Here is a 26,055-nt window from a genome sequence, read left to right on the forward strand (position 1 = left end):
TTAGCCTCACAGGTGGGGGCAGGAAGAGGGCCAAGAGAGGCCGGAGAGAGTGTGACTGGAAAGGAGGGAGTGGGTGTGCCGATGAGGAGAATCTCATTCTTACTGGCATTAAGGCAGAGATCATTATTGGCACTCCACTCCTAATGAGCAGAAAGACAGTCAGAGATGAGAGAAGGAGAAGAGGTGGCTGAAGGGAGCCTGAAATGGAGCGGAGTGTCATCCGCATAGCACTGGGTGTTGGGTCAGAGAGCACATAGCAAGAAGTTCCAGGTATTGGTTGAACAGCCAGGGAGAGAGGTTAGAGCCCAGGGGAACACCACAGGTAGAGATAGAGGAGATAGAGGACAGGAAGGACCGAAGTTGGACCTGGGAGGGTCGATCAGAGAGGAAAGAAGTCAGCCAATCCAGGGCCTGATCGGTGATACCCAGGTTATCACGAAGACGGTTGAGCAGGATGGCATGGTTGACTTTGTCAAAGGCAGAAGAGAGATCAAGTAAAATGAGGACACAGGGGCTGTTGGAATCAAGGTTAGAAAGCAGGTTTTCACGATTGTTCAGGAGAGCAGTTTCCGTGCTTCTGGCAGCTCCGAAGCCACACTGATGGTCATGGAGACAACCAACCATAGTATTCTTAATAGCAGTGGACAGATGGCAAGCTATGCTTTTGTATAAATGACAATGTCTGTCATGTATTTAAATGTACTGTTACTATACTTAATGAATGTATATGTTTGACAACAATAAAGAAACAAACATGCCCTGATTTGAAAAAGGTGTATAGCTGAAACACGTGTCATCCAAAGGGCACAAGTATCAGATGAATAGATAGTGGTGATGATTAATTATCTTGGCGCTTGTCTTTATTGAGTAACAATAGGGTATTTATGTATTTATTTATTTATGCAAGAATTAAGCACACTAAACCCTTAGGCATCAAGGCACTGTTACAAGCAGGTGAGTCAGACATGATAGCTTCTTTACATATGTGCTAGTATAGTGTGGCAAGGCAGAAGTGAGGAGAAATGCACCTATGCAGTGAGTCTGTGAATAAAGGAGCATGGTTAAACTCAAGCAAGGGGTAGGTTTGCAGAGAAAAGTACAGCTTTAAGATGTTTCTGGAACACCTAGTATGATTGTTCAGCTATGAGTAAAAGCAGTAGGGAGTTCCAGGTCTTGGATGCAGTGACTGGGAAACTAGTCCCCCCTGCTCTCTCACGCTGAAAGAATGGGATGATAAGTTGGTAGGTGTAAGAGGATATGATAGGTCTAGTAGATTGTGATATAGAGAATTTCTTAGGGCCCTATTTGCAAGGCATTTGTGAGTGACAGCTTAGGATTTAAAGATGATGAACACACGGATCGGTACTCAGTGGAATCTTTTTCTTACATCTGAGATATGCTCACGCTTATGAATATTGAGTGTGCCTCTGAGAGCATTGTTTTGAATGATTCGCAGTTTATTAATGTTCCGCTGCGAGATTTCTGCAAACCAGGCATTGCAGTAGTCCAACCTTGACCCTATGAGGGCTTTATGAGCTAGGTTAGGTCTCTAGTACCCACTGGACCACAGCTTAGGAGTCACATCCAACATTTAGGAGTTTCTGCTTTTATGTTGCTTGAATAGAGACTGGCCATCTAGTGCTGCCAGGATAGCATGGCCTAGCTCATGCATCCCTTTTTTGGGGTAGATTCAGGAGCAGTTCAACAGTCAGGCCAGGGGAACCAAGCATACCAGCATTGCCACTTCTATGGGAACACTACTCCTCAATTCTCTCAAAGAGACCAGAGTAGATAAGGTTACTTTGTGACAAGCTCCTGTTTTTCACACATGGCATGGTGGGTTAGCCCTGGCCCGATGCTGGCCTTAGGTCTAACATCATCTTCCATGTGGCAACACCCAATCCTCTTGCTGACCCCACCATCCACCAACACCATCAGGCAGGGTACTCCCGCACATTCCCAATAACACATGCATGTCCAAGCCAAATAATGCACATGCCAAACCATTGATTTGGTAACACCACCTTTGTTTGGAATTCTATTGTGGATGCCATGGATAACACAACACAAATGCAACATTCTGTACGGGATTTCATTTCCTTAAAACATGCTGCTCTGCATATTTGACCAATGGAGCTGGTTACCGAACTACCCTTTTTGTTACAGGCTTGGGTTCAGGGTATTTGGTGAGGGTTCTGCAAATACATCCTTTGCCCTTCTACATTGAATATTTGGACTTGAGTAGATAAAGCTAAAAAGAATATCCTTCGCATCCTTTGTCAATAGAACTATGTGATGGACATATCACTTGGGACATATGTGTCCTGTAGACACATGTGTATGTACCAACAGAAGCTGAAACTAAACATCTAGAATAATACAATATGGTGATAAATCTCTGGCATTATGGTTATAGAAGCTGGTAACAGCCTGCCAGACATTAGAAAGGCTACAAGCATGTTACTAAATGGGACAGTGCACTTACAAGACTCTAAGGCCCCAGGACCAACATCTGTGCAGCTCAGGACACATTTGTGAGGGAAAATATGTTTGCCATGCATTTTAAAATGGGTCAAGGTGTAGGAGTTTTGACTCACATAGGGCGGTGGGGGCTTATGCAGCGGTTTGGGCAGCTCTTTCTTTGCTCCAAATGTGGACTTACACCAGCAAATATAGCTCACTTCGGAGCAATCTGATGGGTTGTAACATACACAATCTTAAGTACAAATGAGTACTGTGTGATACACGGAGATACAATAGATACCCACTCCAATGAATTCTGCTCTCATTCGACCTGGTTCAGTGCAAAGTAACCTACACAAAGCATGATGTACACGGCTCTTATCAGCATATGTCCACATGATGAGGAAGGAGATGGATGCGAGCAACCTATTTCAACTGAAGTGTAACCCATTGAATCCTAGGTTATGCCCCGCAAGCCTTCCAATGCCCCGGATGCCTTTTGGCAATTCCAGCTTGTGGTGCTGAGGGATTTCTTGGACGTTTCTATGACATCTTGATATGTCAATGAAAAGACCACTGAAGAAAATACATCCATCCATTGGAAGCCTAGGTATTCAATGAAGTAACGCATTTTACCAACTACCACACTCCTCTCCCTGTTGTAAATACATTTATATGTGTTTTATGTATGCACTTTAGCCATAGGAGGGTAAGCCAGTATGTCCAAATACAATTGTGCTATTTATTTTTACCTCAGCTGTTGCCCCTTGCTGTTATTGAGGTTCCTTCATCTTCCCAATGGATTTCCACTTTTTCCCACCGACGCCCATCTATACCCAATCCTGCCAATAGTGTGTTTTTCTTGATTTGTGGTATGAGGTTCGTATTAATAAATATTTGTGGTATTACAAAATAAATATATTGTGGAATTATATTATTATTAATAAATATTTGTATAGTGCAAACCTAGCTTGGGTGCAACAGAGCGCTGTACAGGTAATACAGCAAAACATTAGTAATCAGTATTTAATTTAATTTGTTTGCATTTTTAAAGCGCTCACACAGCCCGCGTGCATTGAGGCGCTGTTACAGGAATTGTTTTTTTTTCGTTTTTTTTTTTAGTATTTAACACGTCATCAAGTAAATATTAGGAATACTAATCCCACTACAATATATGGATGGGGTGTGCAAAAGATAGCTGTAATCAAGATTACACCAAGGTGAACCTTCACGTTGGCACATGTTCTAATGGAGGAAATATGTTATATAGCACATAGATTGACAACTGATGTATTTGCTGCTGTGTGGAGGATGTTCAGGCGTGATTGTAGTGAAGAGAGGGAGAGAGAGAGAGAGAGTGTGTGTGTGTGTATGTGTGTGTGTGCACGTGCACGCGCGTGCATTTGTGGTGTTTTCCCCCTAAAGCCCATATAACTCGTCAGTGGAGAGACATGCTGCTTTAGTACAATGATCTTTAGCATGATATGTGTTACAAGGACTCCAACATGTTCCCAATATTAGCAGAGGAGAGTAGCATGCATACTAATAGCAGTCACTAGCATGCTCCATTAGTACAAAAAATAAAAAAATAAGATGTTGCAAAGGAAGCTGTCTGACATCATTCAGCTCTTATAACGTTAAAAGAACAAGCACATCACCTTTATTTTTAGAAATGAAGCATGTGATACATAACAGTATAAACCATTTAACATTGCATAGTGTGATCTCAAATAAATCAGTGACAAAGTGCAGTGCTTACCAATGGACTCAGGGCACAACCTTTAGTGGTACACGCTTGGACTCTAAATGAATGGAGACTCCAAGGGGTGAGGCCAGAAACATAATAATGGCGCTTTGTTGAGTTCTGCACCAGAAAGCCATTCATATATAATCCATAGCTTGTTATTATCCCTGTGAAGACAGAATTTAATATTAACTTCTGCACATGTAAAAGTATTTTGAGAAAAGCAAACATATTACATTGTACTGTGAGGAAATGTTGAGAATTATTTTTATTTCTTCAATCCAAAATTCTGAAGATCATCAAGAAGGCACGTGATTGCTCAAGCACATGTCTCACAATATCTGCTTTCCTGCTTCCTACATGTCTCAACACGTATATGGGCACTGCCTGTCATATTTTGCTAATGATTCTTTTAACTCACCATTCTTATGAAGGTCTCAAAAATCAAGATGTTACCTGGGTCAATAACTCTAAAATCACGAAGAACATTCATTGCATATATGCAATGGGCCTCATTACGACTCAGGCGGTAAGGGGTTTACGGCGGCGTAAACAGCGCCGACCCTTACCGCCTGATTCCGAGGTCCCTTAGCGCCATGGAGGTTTTAACACCTGCTTTTAGCAGGTGTTAAAATCCATGGCGCTAAGGGACCTTGATGTTAATTACGCCACCGTAATTTGGGGCAAAAATGGGGCAAAAATGGGAATGGGGAAGGGTAAATGGGGATTGGGGACTTACCGCCCCGCCAACCTCGGAATGGGGCGGTAAGTCCACCAACCACCATGGCGTAAACGTAGTTTACGCCATGGTGGTAAAGGTACGACCCAGGCGGTAACTTACCGCCTGGGTCGTAATGAGGCCCAATGTGTGTTGTATTTATCCCATTTAATACAGAATACAGCTCCACATTTGTTCCACATTGGATTTACGTGCATTGTTTATCAGTATGCATATCGATAAGGAGGTGGGGCAGGTGAAAAAATGATTGACGTTGTGCTTGTTGAAGAAAAACGAAGAGTAGACTCGATCGTATTCAGCATACTTTTGTTTTTGTACCGCAACCTAACCCTTGGATATATAATACAACAAGGATTAATGGATACAAATCTTTTCAAGGAAATATTGATGAATTACAAATGTCCTTTGGTTGTTCCATAATAATCGTTCAGGCATGTCATCATACTTCAACAGCTAAAACCAGCAATTCTTCTGAAAAGAAAATACATCAGTCACACACTTCTCTGATGCAAAGAGGGTGTGACTCACAACCAAGTGACATATGACAATAAGTCACATCCATTGTTGAATGTCTGATGTGAGTGTTCTACAAATTATCACTGATCAATTTAACACTGATGTGTAGGGACCTGTAGTGATATGTGTGTTTTCCAGCACATTTATATAAGTCAGTAGTATAAGTGTTTCACCCCTCATTTATGGTACACTCTTTGGCTGGGCTACCTTCCTCTCTTCACCTACTGACTCATGGCTCCCTCTGCCTTTCTTGCCTAGGAGTCAGAGGCAAACCACAGACAAAGATATTGGGCCTCATGATAAGTTTGGTGGTATCCCACTGGTAAATCCGGTGGGATACCAGCAAACGGTACTACCGTTACCGCCATTTGGTCTGCAGGAATTACCAGCAGATAACAAGTGGCAGCAAGGGTAGGTTAATCCCCATTCCATGGGGTACATAGGGCTCAATGGGGGGATTGCTGGTATTACCAGCACTGGTAACACCAGTTCCGGTAATACTGGCTGTTGTTTGCCGGTAAGGTGCCTGATTTACCGCTAGTTGGAGATAAATCAGGTGCTCCACTGGAAAACCTATAGTTTGCCGGTCCGGAAACATGCTGGTAAATGTTATTACCAGAACGTTAATTCCAGACCGGTAAACCTGTAATGATCCCCAATTGTTTTCTCATGCCTGGCCATGTTAGGACCAGTCTCAGCCTAAGCAGGCCAACAACATGCACATTAGACCACATTTTATACTTCTAATCCCCAACCTTAACTAGATATGTAAACATGAACTGTGCACCAAACATTTACCTCATTTGAACCCGGAAACTTACATACAATATCCTTCTCATTAATACTCACACAGAAATCCATCATGCTACTAACATTGCCAATACCATTACCACACATAGGGCCTCATTACAAACTCAGCAGTGCAGGACAAAAGTGGTGGTAATTGCGTTAATGAAATTCAATGCATTTTGCCACCAATAAATTCTCTAACAATCCCCATGGACTTCAGCAATGAGGAATTGCCACCAGTCCTACTCCCATAGTAACTCAAGGGAACCAAGTGGCAGTAATGGCAATCGAGTTTTATAGTAATTCATCAAATTTACTGGCAAATTACCATCACACATCACACTCACAACAAGGCCCACAATATTTATGCTCTCTTCATGACAGAGATCTGGTTCTCTACCACCCAAAAACATATTAGACTTTATCAACCCTTCATGGTACAGCATAAAACACACCAACTACTCAGGCATCAAATGACCTCTTGGATCTGTACCATCAAAAATTCTGTTGCCAATCTCACCTGCTACTTCTGAACCTCATACACTGGCAGCCACCTTCCATCTAATCTACAGATCACCTCAGACCAAAAAGTTCGTGCAAAATGAGATCAAAAACCTCGGAACAACATCAGACATTGACTTTAAACAGCAAAGTCAATGGGCCTCATTACAACTCAGGCGTTAAGGGTTAACGCCGTCCTTAACCCTTAACGCCTGATTCCGATTTTAACGGCTGCTTTTAGCAGCCGTTAAAATCCATGGCGCTAAACCGCCTTGGTGCTAATTACGCCACCGTAATTTACGGTGGCGTAATTAGCGCCTTTTCCACTCCCATTATGCCCTATGGGGCAAAAATGGGAATGGGGAAAGGTAAAATGGGAAATGGGGATTTACCGCCCCACTCACCTTGGAATGGTAAATCCGCCATCCACCATGGTGTAAACGTAGTGGTAAAGCTGGCGTACTTACCGCCTGGGTCGTAATGACCCGCAATGTCATAACTGAAAAGAAGAACGAAGCTGAATGGTTTGACATTTTCGAGTCTAGAAAATCAAAAGGGAGAGCGTGGGTCAAAGTGTGAAAGGCAGGTCTGTCGACATAAATCAGAGTAAACATAAAAAGAAATCTAAAAATCAGCAAGTGCAGAAGAACAAAAATCCACGAAGTTCTGCAAACTTCTTTCGAAACATTAAAGCACTAACCATCACAGTAAATAATACTGAGTCAACGGGCGTGACTAACAAAAAATGCAGCACAGACTCCAGCGAGGCCGCAAGAACAACGGCCACAGAAGATCCAGCTAAGAGCAAGACCAGACAGATGGAGACAAACGAAGAAGAAGGAAAAACAAAAACATCATTGGTGATTGAGGAGGAAGTTGAGGATGAAGAAAATGTACTGAATATGTCAACCTATAGCTCACGGACTGAAGGAGATGTTGAGGAAGACAACGCCACTGAGACAGCTGATGAACACGAAGTGAAAACCCAGCAAGACAAGATGAGAGGAGTGCCAACTTCGACATGCAAGACCCCTATCGAACCTGAACAAGAGGGAGCGACAGGGCAACCAGGAAAAAGAGTCTTCCTATGGCCTGCGACTCCAAAAAAAGCAGAATCAACGTTAAAGAATAAAGAGCCCAAAGAGGGAAATGATAAAAGCTTTTGCACGTTGGAGGAGAAAAGTGCAAGGATTATACAACAACAACAAAAAAAATGCTGTGTGTAGTCCAAGTGGGTTATCAACCAAACCAATAAGCAATGACATGAAGTGCCAAACGACGAGGGGGGCCCAATCAATTACAGCACTTTCTCCGAAAAGTCAAAGAAAAACAGCTAAACCCATCGATCACAGCTGCAAATCTAAGAAAGATGAGAATTCCACCCGATATAGGGTACTGGTGGAAAAAAATGATCTCAAAAAGAGTGACCCCGCTTTAAACAGATACACAATATTGCAGATATTCAAAAAGATCCCGGTGCTAAGAACTTTAAAGAGCCCACAAATTGACAGGGTTGAAATTATAGCAGACTCAAACCAGAAATTTGTACTGCTTCACATTGCTGAGAAAAAAGTTGTGGAACTGATAATGCTGAGCGAGAGACAATTGTTGAACGCAGGTTACCAAGTGTATGAGGCAGATAATGCACTGGGAGGAAACGACTGTGATAATCCAAAAGATAAAGGTGCTCAGTTGAGAAGCGAAAAGGAAATACAATTGAAAAGCCATCAGGAGAAAAGTCTAATAAATGAAGCCCAAGAACTAGACAAAAATGGATGGGACGAAGAAGGTGGGGGTATACAACACTTGTTTGAGGAGATAAAGCAGAAAAAAATCAGAATAATAGTAGAGAACACCCAGGATTTAAAGAGGATGAAGTGCAAAAACACACTGAATACTGAAGATGAGTCCCAATCATGGGGATGGATAGCAAAATCTTTAAATGGGTCACCAATGAGCTAATGCCAAAGGGGAAAGCTGGTGATAACCTCCTGGAACACGAGGGGGTTCAACCATTTATTGAGTTCAACACCAGAGTTCCTGAGAAAAGCCGATATTGTCTGCATGCAAGAAACATGGTTAACATGTACACCCTGTGTAGAAGGCTATGAAGTAGCTTTCAATCCAGCGATTAGCAAAGGAAAAGGTCGCCCAATGTCGGGACAATTAACCCTGATTAAAAGAAAAAGCGGTCTGAGAATTAAAGAAGCTTGGAATCTATCGTCCCTTCTACAAAAGATTTGCATTGAACCAGTGTGTCCGTCAACAACTAACAATCAGACCATCTACATTTTAAATGTGTATTGGAATACAACAGCGAAACTACATCTAAAATTTAAGGATGACATCTTAGATGCAATCGACAGCATACTAGAAGGTGATCCAAAAGCACTAATAATACTGTGTGGAGACCTTAATATGAAACTGATTGAGATCTCTCAATTTAAGGCATTAGTGAATCACTGAGAAAAAACAAACTGTGATCGCTGGCTTGATGAAATGTCTCTAAGAAACCTAGTAATGCTGAATGGAGCGATAAAGGGTGATACTCCAGCCAAACCAACCTAGATACGAGGAAGTCAAAAGTCAATATTAGATTACATTTTCGTTTCTGACAATCTATTCCAGGAAATCGACTCTTTCCACGTGGTTATGACAAACCACAGCGACCACAACATGGTGGCAGCCGAATGGAATAAGAGCATCTCGGTGGAGCGTAGGCAATGGAGACAAGATCCATCTGTAGTTCCTGGCCGTAATAGACTGCGTCTGAAAGAACGCAACATTGTGTCAATCACTGAATCAGTAAACAAATCTCAAGAACAGAACCTCCCGAGGTCAATAGAATACCAACAACTCCTTGAGATCCATAAAGTCAAAAAGAGAACGTCTTTGACGAGATCGGAGTACAGAAAACACCAGTATGACCCGGAAGTAGCACGAAGAAAAAGAGAATCAAGGAAATTAATACGGAAAATTAGGGCCCTATACACAGTGGACATGGAAATACAGATAAAAAAGGTGAAAAACCAATATAACAACTGGTATAAACAGCGTAGAGCAATATTTGAACAAAGAGGGGAAGAGTCAATGCTGAAGGCGCTAAATCGAAAGAACACGAGAGGCTTTTGGGACATTATTAACGACACACAGAATCCGATAAGGCACTACTATCAAGCATGGTGCACAAAAAAGAGTGGGTAAAGCACTACACAATGTTATTCAAAAGGAGAAAAACGTCTGAGCCATCAAATGAAGACACTAGACAGCCGTGGGAAATCGACATGGAAAGAGAAGACATCCGAGCGACCATCAAGAGATGTAATGCCTCCCGTGCAGCGGGACCTGATGGCCTGTCAAATGCAGACCTAAAAGAAAATATCGAAGAATGGCCAAATTTCTGTCAGACACTTTTCAAAGCAATAAAAAAGGAAGGGAAAATCCCTGAGACATGGAAATCCGGGATTATCGTTCCGATTTACAAGAAGGGCATCCGCACAGACCCCTCGAACTACCGCCCAATAGCCCTCCTCGATGTAGTGGGGAAAGTGTTTGCATCGATGCTGCTAGCTCAACTGACCACGTGGATCCACCAAAACAAAGTATATGATGAACGCCAGTCGGGCTTTGTCAAAGGTGTAGGCTGTAGTGTAAACTTGTTGATATTGAACCTGCTAAAAATCGATGCCATCAGATCAGGACGAAAAATATACCTGGCCTTTATCGATATGGCAAATGCCTTCGATGGTGTAGACAGAGAAACCTTATGGGAAAAACTCAAAGAAAGAGGATGCAACGCGAGCCTCATCCATGCTATTAAAGATCTATACTCCGACACCTATATACAGGTGAGACTAGATCGTGAAGGAAATCTAACCAATCCCATACCAACGGAGAGGGGTGTGAAACAAGGGTGCCCGTTAGGAGCTACCTTGTTTAACTTTTATATATCGGAAGTTGGAACAGCACTGTCATCTGTTGTTTCATTTCCGCCGCTCATAAATGGAGCCCCAATAAATCATATCATGTATGCGGACGACATGGTAATTATAGACCAGACCCCCATAGGGCTCCAAAGAAAACTTACAGCACTAAGAACTTTTGCTGAAGACTTGGGTCTTGAGATCAATGTGGCCAAATCGGAGATTTTAGTATTGGAAAACCAAAGAGGAAGAACTGCAAGTAAAAAAAAAACAACTTGGTCAATAGGAACAAATAAATTAAACAAGGTGCCGCACACAAGATATTTAGGAACCATGATTAACTCTAGCATAAATGACACCCCAATGATAAAAAAAACTCCTAAATAGCTGCAAATTATTAACAGCACAGGGTACCATTTTTTGACAGCAAAAATATGGCAAATGTTCTTATGAAGCAGTAAGAAGATTTTACCAAAGTAAAGTAAGTCCAATTCTCACCTATGGTGCCGAGAATATGTTTGGGTGTGATTACAAAATATGGGCCCGTTGCGAAAGCATCTTTTGGAAATGGATTCTCCAGATCCCACTAAGCACACCTACAGCATGTGTACTGTTTGAGATAGGAATCTCTACTCTTAATGCGAGAATCACTTGGAACAAACTGGCTCTGTTCAGGAAAACACACGAAGTAGCAAATTTACCCTCCGTTAAATTCTTGATAGAAGACAAAGGACAAGGAAAATCAGCATTGTGTGAGTGGAAGCGCCAGTGCAAAGAAATTCTAGCACAATTAGGTTCAGACGAAGATGCTTTATGGCAGAATCCAGATCTAGTAAAACTAAAACTATTAGACTGGGACTGGATAGAAATCAACGAAAAAAGATCTTCGCATAAGTGTATGCTAAACACTCCACCTGAAGCCAAAAGACGGAACACACTCGCGAAATATCTAACGCTATCACTGTGTAAACGATTACGAAGACTATACTTAAAATTTCGCCTAAACATCTATGAAACCAAAGAGATCTTAATCCATCGAAGGAAGATTGCGGCTGGAAACTCTAAATGTAGGTTCTGCGCAGAGGAAGCCGAAAACTTAAAACATCTGGTCCTGCGTTGCCCCGAACTTAAAGTTCAATGAGAAAATTGCTTAAGGAAGGAGAGGAGTCGAGTCCTGTCGTATGGTCTGGAAGAATGGTGGATACATCTTCACATTGGTGAAAGTAAATCACTGCTGATTGCAACGATGTGATTCCTTGATCGAATGCAAATTCGGTTGGAAGAGACTTCTCCATATTGCGAGGTTAAGACAATCGCAAACGATTGACTTGGTGAATAGTGAAGACACTGAACAAGAAAGCCATTTATTATATACGCATAGATTTGAAAACGGAAGGTGTAAAGAGTACAGAAATAAACGAGAATTAGAGGAATCTCCCGAATGGAGATATACCAAGGTCCATTTGCGCTAAGCTAAGAGAGTTTGCCATTTAGTTGTACTTCCTATTTTTGTTTTTGGACTCAATTTTATGTATTCTAAAAGTGTTTTTTAATAAGTTAAAGTGTTTAAAAAGTGTTCACAAAGTTTGTAAAAACTGAACGAAAAAAAAAAAAAAGAAAAAAAAAAAAGAAATTGTCTATTCCAATGACGTCTTCCCTGGTGACCTCAATGCATTGGGTACACACGCAGTTAAGCAAACCAAAGCAATCTTCTGACATCCATGATACACTGAACATTAACCAGCTGGTCTCAGAACACTGACACAACATGGGCAATGTGCTCAACATGGCATTCACCACATCCTCATATACCAAGTGCTTCCCACCACTACGCCTAGAGAATGCATTCACCACCCACACTGAAGCACTTCCTTCCCATCAGTGTCAACCCAAATGAACAAGAATCCCTAGTGCTCCTTAATATATTTCCTAATTAGTGATTTTGAAGAAACCCTCACCTCCATAAACGGCACCACCAACAGATCAGCTAATGTTAACACCTTACACAATGGACTTCATCCATATCATAAGCCTCCAAAAAGAACTAAGAAAGTTGTCAAACCTTGCTTCATCGCCCTGCCGGATCCTGCAAAACATAACAGCACAGACACAAGTGACACAATGAAGAACTCATTCAGAGAAAAAGTAGACAACATTTGACAACACATTGACAACATCAGCTTCAGCACTGACATGTAAGCCATCCCAGACAGGGACATATCAATATGGTCAGATTCAGGACTACAAAATCTGAGAACAAATAAATGATATTGAATTATTTCTACTGTGACAGGTCAGGTAACTCAACCTGGGCTAGGGGTCCTAACAGGGTGCTTGCCATAGACAGTCTGCACCAGAGGTGAGGGGAGTGAGCACACATGCCTGTGGTTAAAAATGCAGAGTAGCACTTGATATCACCCATACCTACATCCTTATATCCTGACCAGTGTTATCTTCTTTTTCAGGACCACAACATTCAGATACCCTTACAGTACAGCATGGTGCATGCAACCCACTGGAAAGAGAGACAATGATGAACATAAAGCAAGCAGAGAATCCGTCTCAGAGGATCACCATTCAGGATGCTCATCATGCACCAAACACAATCTCAAAAATTGACTGTTTGCTCATCTGTTACCCATGAGGTCGGGTTTAAGAGGTGGTTTATGTTTTCACACCACTGTAACCCATCGAGCGGGGGAGTTAGGTGCTCAGAAGGGGATGTGGGAGAATTGGGGTAAGGTCAAGGGAGAAGGAAGTCTAAGGGAGCATGCCGTGAAATGATGATGCAATAGAGCATGGATGAACATGACAGAGAGCAGATGCCCATTGAGGTATTGATTGATGAGAGAAAGTAGTACTTGGGTTTGAGAATGCATGCCTGGTGAGTGAAGGGAGTGACTGAGGTTAAGTGTAGAGTAGGGCTGAATAAGTGAAATCAGGTGATTAGAGGGTGAAAAGGGGTGAATGGGAGAGAAGGAGTGGTGTAGTCTAGAGTGGCAGGTGGAGTGTAGTAGAGAGGGGAGTGGAGAGAGTAAGGTAGAAGTGAGGGGGGTGTAGAATAGTAGAAAGATGAGTGGAGAGGTAGAGGGGTGAGTGGAGAGAGTAGTGGAGAGGGGAGTGGAGAAGAGTAGTAAATGAGGGAGCATAGGATTGGAAGGAAGAACATCAGTGGGAGAGAGAAAGGAATAGAGAGTAAGAGAAAGAGCAGAGTGATAGGAAGAGGAGGCAGGAGAGTAGATGGAAGAGGAAGGGAGGAAAAGACATCAGGGCAAGGAACACAAGAACATGAGGGACAGAGACCACATGAGACCTGAATGATTGGAAGTCACCAAATATGGATGGCATTCTTATTGTGGAACCCGAGGTAAGGATCCACCTGGACTGACCACGTAGATAGTGAGAGACATGAACTGTTGCCTTTAGATCTACACTATTATACAGACAGATTTTCAGATATTAGTGATTAACGCTCTCTAGAGAACACCTCAGGATTTAGGGACACCTGGGCTAGGAGGGAAAAGCCCACAGGAGATGAGAGGGAAAGGTACAGACCTTAGTGAGTTCCTAATCAATCATTGAACAGTCTTTGCAAATGTGTGTCTACTTGTGGCCCACTGTGGTAAAGCCTATAAGGCAACCACATATGAAGATGATGAAACACAGCTCTGTCTAAAGGCAATTTCTATAAATGACATCAATCAACCAATGCTCAGCATTTCACTCATTCTGTCATGGATGTGAAGCATCTACTTGAAACTCAACCCCACCAAAACATAATTCATCCTACTTGTGAGCTTAACCAACACTCAAATCCCTTGGTCCTGTCTGCACCGAAAAGGGTCCAGCAAGCAGCAGCCCACCTCATTATTTTACTGAAGAAATACTACTTTGTTTCCCAACCCCTGAAAGATCTTCATGTGTTAACCAACCACAAGCAAATTTCCAACCTGCCTGGGTGAAAAGCCCAGATCTTGCACATCTGGCTGCACGACCCATTTGCTGTATTTCTTCAAATATGTATTTAGGCGGGCAAGCCCCCATTCCATCTCGACTGCCCCTCCATAACACGAAGCATCAAACTCCCTTTTACACTACTACCTGACACACAACCTTAAAATATTGCCAAAAAATGCAGAGAGATGCCTCTTCGCCAAATGCTGTAAAATGAGTTTATCCAGATGTGTAGATACTGAAAAATTCACCACCTCTAGAGGCCACTATAGCAGCATAAGCCACAATATCAACAAGTGGATATGTGATAAAACCAAAACATGTGAAGAGACTATAGGGTACTGTTGCTATTGCAAGCAATCTGCCCCTGTTGCAATTATGGCAATAGAGCTTTCTGTCATTTCAAGGCTCACATTAAGGCAATTCTAGTTACTTGAAAGAAATGCAAGGCTTCATGAAGATTTGTATACATAACATACACAGAAGGCCTCCGTGAGGGATATCTTTGAAGGATTGTGTTGCATAGATTATCCCTATATTAAATAAGCATCAGGAACCACTTCTTGATTGACAGCAACACAATGTTGTGATCAGATTGGCAAAGAAAAAATACCACACCCAAACAACTGAAGCAACGTGCACTCAACTCAGGTGGATGGTAGATTGGAATGAATTGGCAAATAATACAAAAAATATACTTGTGTAATATGAAATAAAACTGCAGGTGGAAAGCAACACAGATTTAAGCTTATACCCAGGACTACAAGGACAGGGGAGGAAAAAGGTGAGTGACATAGGAACAAAATAATTTGAAATAAAACAGGACACAGTAAGGCCAATTGAAGCAAAATAAAATGAATGAAGGGATAAATAATTCACGGATACCCTGTTTCCCTAGCAGATAGTAGAGCTCAGGAGTGGGGGAACAGAGGGATGCAAATGAGAGGGCAATGCAAGGGAAAGAGCAGAGAATGAGGCAAAAGGATACACAGGCAACGCAGGTATGAGGTTCAAGTGGAACCTCATTGTCATTGGAACTGTCCCCATGAGGCATGTTGCACCCCTCAAGGATCTTCAGTGTTCTCTCTAATACTTGATATCTGCATGCAGTCTCTTTTGCACCATGTCCAACTACACCATTAGGAAATCAAGAGAAGGTAGTGTTGCATGTGGATATTGGTCCACGTACTGCTAGGTAACAGGCACAAACAATGAAATCATGATTTCAGTTCTGAGACAACAATGCTGACCCTAGGAGCAAAGAATAGCATTTAAAAATCTTGAACCATCTTGACATAATTTTAAATAGCAGGTCCAGCAGACCTTGGGGAACAGGCCCACTGGAAGGGTCCTAGCACCCTCGATCAGGGAGTGCAAATTGTGTGTCCAAGCCCAGAGCAATTTAAAGTGTTGGTGCCCAAACTTTACAACTCCCTGAATACACTGGTGAGGATCCTGCCCACCCTGCAGACCTTTAAATTAGCCATATAAACAAACCTCTTAAAATAGTATATTGACTCCAGATATCCCATCAGATACCAAGCGACCCCTCTAAACAGTGTCCCATTCCCTAATTTCTGTGCATGGGAATCCTCAAAACTCACATCAACCAAAAATAACCAAGATCAAATACATATGATCCATTATTTAAAAAATAAAATTTTCCAAGTAAACCTTGAGCAGTCACTTTACTGCAGCAAGACAATCATAAGGTCACATAGCTGTACAGTATAATTAAACAGCTGCGTTCCTAACAAGTATATTTTACGTTTAAAAACAACAACAAAAAAGCCCTCTGGGAAAGGAGATATTTAGAAAAAGTAAAGGGAAAAGAAGGAAAATGACATATAGCGATCTAACAGGATTCAGAATGTTACCTATAACAAAATGCCAAGATGTTGTGTAATGGAGTAAGCCAGGTGAGGGGATTCGAACTAAAAATTAGGTATTAAAGTTGGTGAACATCAATAGAAAACCATGGCAAGAAACGCTTCATCTCAACCCCTCTCTCCACCTTCCCACTCACAAAATGGCATACAAATGAGATGAATCCTACTGGAAAAATTGATGGGCACGTCCAGTGATCCAGATAAGATATTTGTCTCCCTGTTTTACAACTTTGTGAGTAAGTGTGATTTAAATGGAGTAAAAATGAGTTTTATCCTTCACAAGAGAATAAAATGTTTGTGACATCTACCGTTGCATGTAGAAAATTAAACATGTATTGAAATACCTATTATGCAGCATCGGTCTACATCATGACAGAAAATCAGGTTTCTCTCACAATTAACAGATAAAGCACAGTGTGAAGTAGAACACAACTTCTCACTAATGGAACAAGTGAGCACTAACACTGTGAACTTCCACTACATGCAAGGAGTACATCAGCATCATAAGGTGGTTAATGCTTTGCTCACACAGAATAGGTCAGCTTATGTATAAGCTGTTCAATGCAAGCTTTCTTCAAGTAGAACAGATGGAGTGGATCAGTCCATGGTAAAGTAATGGTAGAAGATTCCCAAACAGAGAACAGATAAGGAATGGGTTCCCAGCCTGCTGTAGAATCTCTACTCACATAGACCAGGTGCAACATAGGCTTTAGGAGGGCTCACTCCCCTCCTAACCTAGAAAAGGTATGCCAGAATAGCATGTTGATGATTAATGAAATTCCTCTTTTATTGTTACTGGCACTACTTAATGGTTTGCCAGTGTTGTGATACGATAGCCCAGAGAGGCAAGTGTTCAATGTTAATATCTATATCTAATCTCATAGTCAAATGTTGTCTGGCCCGAGTTAGCCTTAGATCCTTCAGAGGTCAGTAAACTGACTATCGGCTGAGATAATAATAATCACAGTTCTTAAAATTCAGCGGAATCCTGCATGAAGCGCTACTTAAAAATGTTAAATACCTATCTGGATTACCAGTACAGTCACATGTTTTGCTGAGTTTCCATTTCAATTGCAAAATCAACAATGTCAGTGTTGTTTTGTAGCCACGCTTGCACTGCCTGGAGAAACAGGCTTTGAATGTTTTAAGTGTAGTCTTGAAGATTTTAAAGAGGCTGTGATTCCTGTGATTGGTGTAATGACAATCACTCACCCTTGAGCAAGGGTGTTGCTTCCGCTGACCATTGATAGTACCATTTACAATATTGACCCAAACTTAAGTTTTGATGGATGTTTAAACTAGATATTGCATACTCATCGGTGCCCCAGATAAGGTTTTGAGGTGGGAGTATGTTACACACGGTTTTAATAATTAGGATGTACATTTAAGAGTTGTAAGAGTAAAAAGTGTCAAAGGAATGCTACAGGCAACCAAAACATTACTAAACTTGAAAATGGATAGAATACACAACATAAACAGTTGTGTAGCAAAGATGTCTGATTTCAAACATGTTATTACATTTGTGGAAAACGTTCTCCTATACATTAACATGCCACATTGATGCAGCTTTCTGATAAATAGACACAATATAACCCCGAAAAATATTTTTATACAATGCAAGCAAGCATTCATCGAAAAAAGCATAATTTGTTTGTTAAAATGATACTTCAGAATTGCAACTAAGTTTTCCATCTTATAAAAGTATGATTGTAAAATGCTAGGAAAATAAATATGCATGCATAATTCTCTTTTCCATGAGTTTATACGGACACAAAATACAGCAGAAGTTGAACAGAAAGAAAGCATTCCTCATCTCACTCTGTGCTTTGCCTGATAGGCTCAGAGAAAAATTTCTAAACTGCTCATTCAGCCTGCAGTTTCATCCATGCAGATAAGAATCAAAAGATGCATTCTGGTTTCTGTCAAGTCAGCTGCCCTCTGCTCTCAACTTATGCATAATGATATGCATAGAATGTAAAAAGATGTCGTAAATACAAGATTATAATGCGTAAAAAGGCTTGATTCAACACTTATCTGGAGGCCTGTTATGTACAATGACTCCAAAGCACATTTGAAGCTCCTGCACTATACCGCTACAATTGCAAAACGTGGGGTGAGAAGTCACAATACTGAACGTTACTCTTCACATCTGATACATAGTGGCATGAACATGATCAATTAGACACTCTTTAAAGAAGCCAGCTAAGGAGCAAGGAAATCTAAAACATGACAGAGCACTACATACATCCATGGAATACAAACAAGATGTATTTAAATTACTGTAACAATCATGATTTTAGAAAGTGATCAATATCATGATTTTATAAAGTGAACAATATCTAAAATATTCCAATACAAATGGGAACAAAGTAGGAAAGAAAGAAATACCCAGTGTGGGATGTTTTAACACCACTAGTCCAGGCCCTGCAACATTACTGTGCATTGCTTGCAGCAGAAACATCAGAAATGGCTGCCGGAGAGCATTCTGCTCGCTAAAAATCACCCAGAAGTGCGCAGGAAAAATCTAAAAAATAGGCCGCCATCCACTTTTGCCTCTGTCAGTGGTAACACAGGAGACCACTGCCAAAACCCATCATTTGGCTACCCACAGAGCAAAATGACTGCAAAAGAAACACAGAGCTGTGTGGAAATCCGTTTTTCTTGGTTGTCAAATTTGCAAAAATCATGGCTCACAACCCACTTAAAAGATCCAACCTCCTGTTGGGTGTTGAACATCATTCTACTTCAAGAATCCACATAAATATAATATCAGCAGAAGTATATGTTATCAGAACAAAATCCACTTTTGAAGATGGTTGCTGGAAAGAAATATGTCAAAAATGGGTGCAATACCGTTAGTCGCCTCCCTCAGACGCTGGCGATCTCTAAATCTGACAGGAGAAACTTGTGTCTCAAATGCTAAATATGCCAAAGAAGGGACTTCCATCAAATGCAATATAGGGGACACACACATTGACTCATCACTGATTGACTGGCGAAGCACTCTGAAGGAAGATCCAGACTCCAGAACCAGACTCCAGAACCCTGAAGCAGAGGCCTAACCCAAAAAGCTGAACCCTTTTCAGCAGGCCTTGAAAATCTAGCAACCTGATTTTGACCCCTAAACTTCCACGGGGCCTAAACCAATTCAACAGCCTGGCTGTGCTGTGTTGGCTATTCTGGCCAAGAACCCTTGCTAGAACCCAAGATCCAGATCAGTTCAGCAGAGCTGTGACCCAGAACCTGTCAGATCCAGTCCAAGCGGCCGTGCAGACCAGAGTGCCTTGCTGAGAGCAGAGTCCAGGTGTCCTGAATCCTGTCCGGTGGCGAGCGAAGTCCAGTCCAAAGCTTTGACCAGATCTTTGACGGGCCCATTCCATTCCAAAGCCATATTAGTGAGTATTTAGCATAGAACTGTCCATAGTCATCTCTTAGCTTAAGTAATCCCATCCAAACCATTCCAACACATTCATAACTGCAATATTGAATCTCTTTTGTCTATGTTGAATTCTTCTCTTATCCACATAATCCTGTGATAATTGTAGCGATAATCATCTTGGCGCTAATATATATTTTCTGGAGAAAGGCAATCGCCTCAGGCAGATAGAAACCATCCAGGGGCGCCTCTGGATAGGTGGCTGTGCTGTCAGTGTAGTTTGCGTCTCCATAGACTGCCTAGTGTTAAGAAATCTTTGTTCCAAATCTTCAATAGCGCATCTTTCATTTTGAAATCTTGACCTTTTTGAGAAAAATCTACCTTCACTAAAACCTCTGTAACTTTTGAACCGTCATTTTGAAGCTAACATCCTCAGCTTTCAAACGAACTAAGAACCGCATTCCAACTCCTTATAGTTTTGCTGTAATCTCGTTTTTCGTGCGCTGAAAAGTTTGCCGCGATTATTTGATCAATTTCACCACATGTAAAAACAGCTATTTCTTGCTCCTGACTTCTGAAATTTGTTTCCCATCTGCTAATCCATTCAACAATCATTGCTAGTGTTTCCCTGAACCTATCCAAAGCAACTCTGACTAGTTCTGAATCCTATTTAGCGAATTAAAATCATTTTTAGCATTTCATTCATCACTTCATATTACATTCAAAAGCATTTGACCTGTTTAAAATCAGCTCTGTTTCTCTCTGCTTGCTGGGGGGGAATCGGGATTGAAACTGCAATTGTTGATTGTTATTCCTGAAACCTGTGTGCCCTCATTCCATCTCTTCATATTGCATATTGGGGGAGTGAGTAGTGACACGGGGAAAGAGTGATCATATTGTCTTTTGATTGAAGTCATATAAAGATTTATTTCTGTGTTGCATTCTTTCCTATCATTGCATTTCCTTGAACCATACAAAGATTCTCTGCTACATTATTCATCCTATTCCTACTCCTAACTGATTAAAGAGATTGTTGATATTGCAATATTACCCATTGCTGATCATTGCATAAATATTCATAAGTGTGATATTCAGACATTATTCATATTTATAAAAGTGTGATATATATATTGTTCAATTCTTCAAATAAATCTTTTAATTTGCAAAACAAACCTACTTCTTGGCTCAGTGAGGCCGGGGGGATTCAAAGAGAGCGGCGTTATATAAGGGTACATCATCCAGAAATAAAAGAACTTTAGACATAAAAATATATAAAGAAGGGTTTCCATTGGGCATCCCATGCTAGGCATTGACTTAGGTGGAGTGCTGGGTTGAAACCGCTTACAGATTGGGGGCTCGTCGCGGGATTTCTGGATTAGAAATACCACTTGTGCAGCTTAATACAGTTTGCTAACTGACAGGATACATAAATCCTGTTGGGCTGCCACGCTGTGTTACACTGTAAAAGCACCCCTCAAAAGGGAACACTCTAAAGAAACTGTCTGTTTTGCAAAAATAAAATAAACTTCTGTAAATCAGGAAGGAAATTAATATTTCCAGAATGGCAACATTGGTAGACATCAAGATGGCTAGAGAACACCTTTTACATAAGTTATTTGTGAGAGGTAAATGGACTGTGCAGGATCAGAATGTGTGGTTGCAGGCAATCACACAACAGATCACTCCAACAGGGTTAGATATCTGGAGATATCAGGGTCCCTTACATGTGGCCCTGAGTGAACTATATGTGGCCCTAAGGCCAAGGATGAGCAAAATAAGATTGCCAAGATAGCGGCATATGTATATTTATCTATTGGAGCTATACAGGATAAATATGCTGAAGGCCAAGATCTGGCAAGTAGGCAACTGATGGCATTAGAGAAGGCCCAATCTGATCTGGACTCTTCTGAGCAGAGGCTGCAGAGGAACCAGAAGTCAGAAAATGAAAGCAGGCAGTATATAGTTAAAATAAAAGAGGATGTGGGTATCCTGCAGCAGTAAAAGGCAGAACAGGATACCAGAATTCTGGCCTTGCAGAAGGAGTACCAAGAAGGTTTGGACTCCCTACTGCAGAGCCAGAAAAAGCTGGAGCAACAACTGGACTTCAACAGGGTATGCGCAGAGCAGGTAGTCACCCTGCAAAGCCACCTAGATAGAGAGAAGGCAGAGAGCAACAAATTAATTCGGAAAGATTTGGACACACAAGGAGAGTTTTATGAAGAGCGCCAGAAAGCTAGTGCCCTTCAAAGATTCAAAGACAGAGGGACGACCTGGCAGCAGAGAGGCAGGCTCTTGCTCAGGAAAGGGACAACTTAGGCCAGGAAGTCTGCCACTTAAAAGGGAAACTGGAAGAAAATCACCTGGCCCTCCAGGGACTGGGTGACCTCCAAAAAGAGCATGATAGATTGATAGAGCACACCAGGAGGGTGGAAGATGCTCTGGCAAGGAAGGAACAGGCCAGTCTGGACAGGACTCAGGAGGTAACCCTCCTGCAGCAAAGACTGGCCCAATACTCAACGACAAACCAGCAAGCACAGAGAGAAAATGAGGCTCTCTGTCAGAACAATGATAGGCTCCACAGGCAGGTAGTCATGCAAGAGAGACTGATAGATACTAGTAAGGCCTTAATTGAGGAACAGAAAGCTCAGGTTCTTGCATGGCAACAGGGAGCAGGGGCTGATAGAGATGAGGTTCGCTGGGAAAGGGAAACACCTGAGCATAACCTCCATCTCTCCCAGTCCCTGGACAGTGCCACCCCAATGCCCACTGGCGCACATGAGCCCAGGGCCATGGGGATGGCAGATTACTATCCAGTCAGAAGTATGGGGCTCATAGAGCAGCACCTCCCAGGAATGGATGGGCGGGCATCTGGGTATGGGTACCCCAGTACAGTGAAATTTAGTGGGGAACTCCAGGAGAGTAGGCCCACTAAGGGAATCCTAAAAACCTGGCCCAGTTCGCACAGTGGGGGCGGGGGGTACCCATCAAATCCTGGGAGCAAGGAGGAATCAGAAGAATCCTCTGAGCGCCCCAGGACACATGAGACTAGGTCCACACATTCTGCCAGCCATTCCCAGGCTTGCAGAATCCGGAAAAACCTAGAAGATCAGACTGGCACCTCTGGCAGCAGTGCCTCTGAGTCAGAGGAGGATTGGACCAGGGTGACCCGAACCAAGAAGGCCAATAAGGCAAAAAGGGCCTTGCTTAAGGATCCCTTAAAACAAATCAAGGCAATAAGAAGCGTCATCACGCCTTATCATAAGAATGCTAAATATTCAGTTTGGGAGCACTTAGAGCTCTTTGAGCAGATGATGGAAACTTTCCATTTGAAAGACAGTAGTAGCTGCATTCAGTATGTGAAATGGAACTTCTCACCAAAATACTCCAGCTTCTTTGCGGGGCTGGAGGACCAAAATCATTCTAGATGGTCCACCTATAGGGCGGCCATCTTGAAGCATTTTTCTGTACACAGAAATCCCCAAGAGGCTCGCATGGCAGCCTACAACTTGCAATGTGGGGAGGATCAGGCCCCACAAGAATTTGTGCAGGATCTAAAGCGTGCCTTTGCGCAGACTACCAGAAGGGTGCGCACGGACAGCAAATAATTTGTTAACACTTTTTTCCACGCTCTACCAAAGTACATCATGACCCAGCTAGTGAGAGATTTTCATTTGAAAAGATCACCAGACTGGGTCATTGAACAGGCCACCCGAATCTATGAGGTACAAAAGCCCATAGAAAACAAGAATGCTCAAAAATGCCCCAAACCAACCAACACCCCTGCTACTGCTAAGGTGGCAGAGGTAAAGGTTGCCCCCATTTTAGACTTAGAGGTGGGGGGCCTAAAAACCCTCCTGCACAGCAGAATAATCCCAAGCCCAGAAGGCCCTCGGGCCTGTCACAGACAGGGAGCCAAGGAGGTAGTCCCACAAATGGGATCCCTCACTCCCCTGACTATAGTCCCCGCTACAAAGGGAACTGACCGATCCTGGTAATGTGTGGATACCTCCAGCCCAAGGGGGGGGGGGATCCAACCAAACAGCGCCTTACCCAGGGAACGTCCCTCCTCACTTCCCCCAGGAGGGCAAAAATTCCCCAAATCCTGGGCAGAGCTTTTTCCCCCAGAACAATCCATCCTTCTTTCCCCAATTTCCTGAGCCCAGACAGCCTAATCTGGGAGAGGGGAGGCCAAGGGTGGAGGGGTACCCAAATATTCCCAACCCGGGGTATTACCGGAGAAGGGATAGCTACCCTTCCCGGGTTCAGCCCAGGGGAGAAATGAGAACCCCGTATCAGCCTGAGCAGGTTTCACAGTTAGAGCGCCAGGTCCAAAATGTGGCTTAGAGCGCCAGGTCGAAAATGTGGCAAGGATCTGGGTCGCATGCTGAGGGCTCAGCAGAACCCTCAGATGAGCATGCCGGCACAGATGCCTCCAACTCTGGACCTGGTGCACCAGACCAATGACGGGGACAGCATCCCGACAACCCACCGGTTCCCAGGGAGGAGGCACAAGTGGAAGGGGGGTGTAAAAACTTGGAGGAAGCTTCCTTCCCCACTTGTCAAAAGCCCCTGGAAACCCAGGAATGGAACCAAAATCTCCTGCCCCTGAAAGTCTGCCACCCAAGAAGCAAAGGGGGGGTAGGAGAAACGAAGAACCTAAAAAGACCCATTTTGAGGAGGAGGTACGAATCTTCCAATTTGAAGGAGAGGGATCCTCAGAGGATCCTGGGAAAAGGATCTTCTCCTTCAGAGATGGGGGAACTCCTCCCAAGGAAAAATGGGTCCCAAATGATTCAAATCCAGACTGGGTAGTTGTGCGGACTGAGCTAGCGACGCCCATCATCCAATCCCAGAACCAACAGCATAAAAATCCCCTGGTGCAAACCCATCCTGGTGACTTCCTCCAAAAAGGCGGGGTGGCCCAGCACCGGAACCAGAACTCAAAACTTCTCCCATCTCTAGTTACCACCTTCTTATTTCAGATTCCCAAGACTCCCCACAGAATTCTGCCCAAATCTCTTCTCTCTCAATGTCCAAAACAAGAAAATTAACCCACCAGTTGTCCAAAACTGTACATTATCTGTGCTCCCTTGCGGAGAAGGAGGGAATATTCTATGCCCCGGTACAAATACAGGGGCAGGGTACAATTTTGGTACTGGTGGACACTGGATCCCAATCTACCCTTCTGTCCAAAAAGGCCTTTGATAAACTGAATTCAGGAAGGGGGGAGAATTATCAAATTCCTCTCACCTCTCTTCCTGGACAACTTCAGAACTTTGATGGGAATGGAATTCCCGTCGAGGGGACTGCGGATTTGGATATAAAAATTGGGTGACACAAGGTGAAGCACCCGGTCATAGTTGTGACTCCAGAGGGCACCCCTTGTTTACTAGCGAATGACCTCCTGCGAAGGTTGTCACCCTTAATAGACTGTGTAAACAAGGTCCTCTGGACCCAGACTAGCCGACCAATAAAGTTAAAACGGAGTGTCAACCATGTTAGTCTAAACGGCACATGCCACATGGTTGAACAAATATCTGACCAAGTAGAATTTCACTTCCAGAACAACCAAATTCCAGTCGTGACAGTAATAGCATTAGGACAACAGACTGGTGATGGGGGGTACTCTCTATTTCTGAAAATCAACCTTCCTTCCAGTCTAAGGTTGCATTCCACACTGGAAGGAAAGACTCTGAAATTCTTTACCAATCCACAATCAGACATTCCCACTCCTATAGTCCAGAAAGATGAGAAATCAGCTCAGAGCCTGGCTGATATTCAGCAAATTGGAGAGCAGTTGTTCATCCCTGCTCAGTTAAATGAAGGGAAGGACTCTGTTCTCGCCCGAGTGTGCGTGAATAACGGTAAGAGCTTCATCAGCGAAGCCATGTTCCGCCAACTCCCAAAAGATCCAGCCATTCCCACATTCAAACTGACAAATGGGAAATGGATCTGGAAACACCCAATTCCAAACATCTCCTGCCAAGCAGGTGTATGCTCAAAATCTCCATTGGCAACAAGAGCATAGTCCATAATTGTTGGGTCGTGCGAGACGTCACTGCCGCCTTTTACTGCCATTAGTTTGGACCTAATAAACTTCAAAGCTTGGTCCCAATTAGCGGATAATCCCATGGGCTTTGATGACCCAGAGAAAGCATTTA

General features: G+C 42.7%; 1 protein-coding gene across 1 annotated transcript in view; it reads right to left on the reverse strand.

The window, feature by feature from the left end:
* USH2A (usherin) overlaps positions 1 to 26,055 on the reverse strand; it is a 4,817,015-nt gene that overhangs the window by 2,432,737 nt on the left and 2,358,223 nt on the right. Inside the window, exon 36 of the mRNA XM_069608572.1 lies at positions 4,223 to 4,374. Coding sequence (XP_069464673.1) covers positions 4,223 to 4,374 — 152 coding nt within the window. The remainder of the gene's footprint in view (positions 1 to 4,222; positions 4,375 to 26,055) is intronic.

The sequence above is a fragment of the Ambystoma mexicanum genome, chromosome 4q (assembly GCF_040938575.1).
Source record: "Ambystoma mexicanum isolate Mex_15411 chromosome 4q, UKY_AmexF1_1, whole genome shotgun sequence".
NCBI lineage: Eukaryota > Metazoa > Chordata > Amphibia > Caudata > Ambystomatidae > Ambystoma > Ambystoma mexicanum.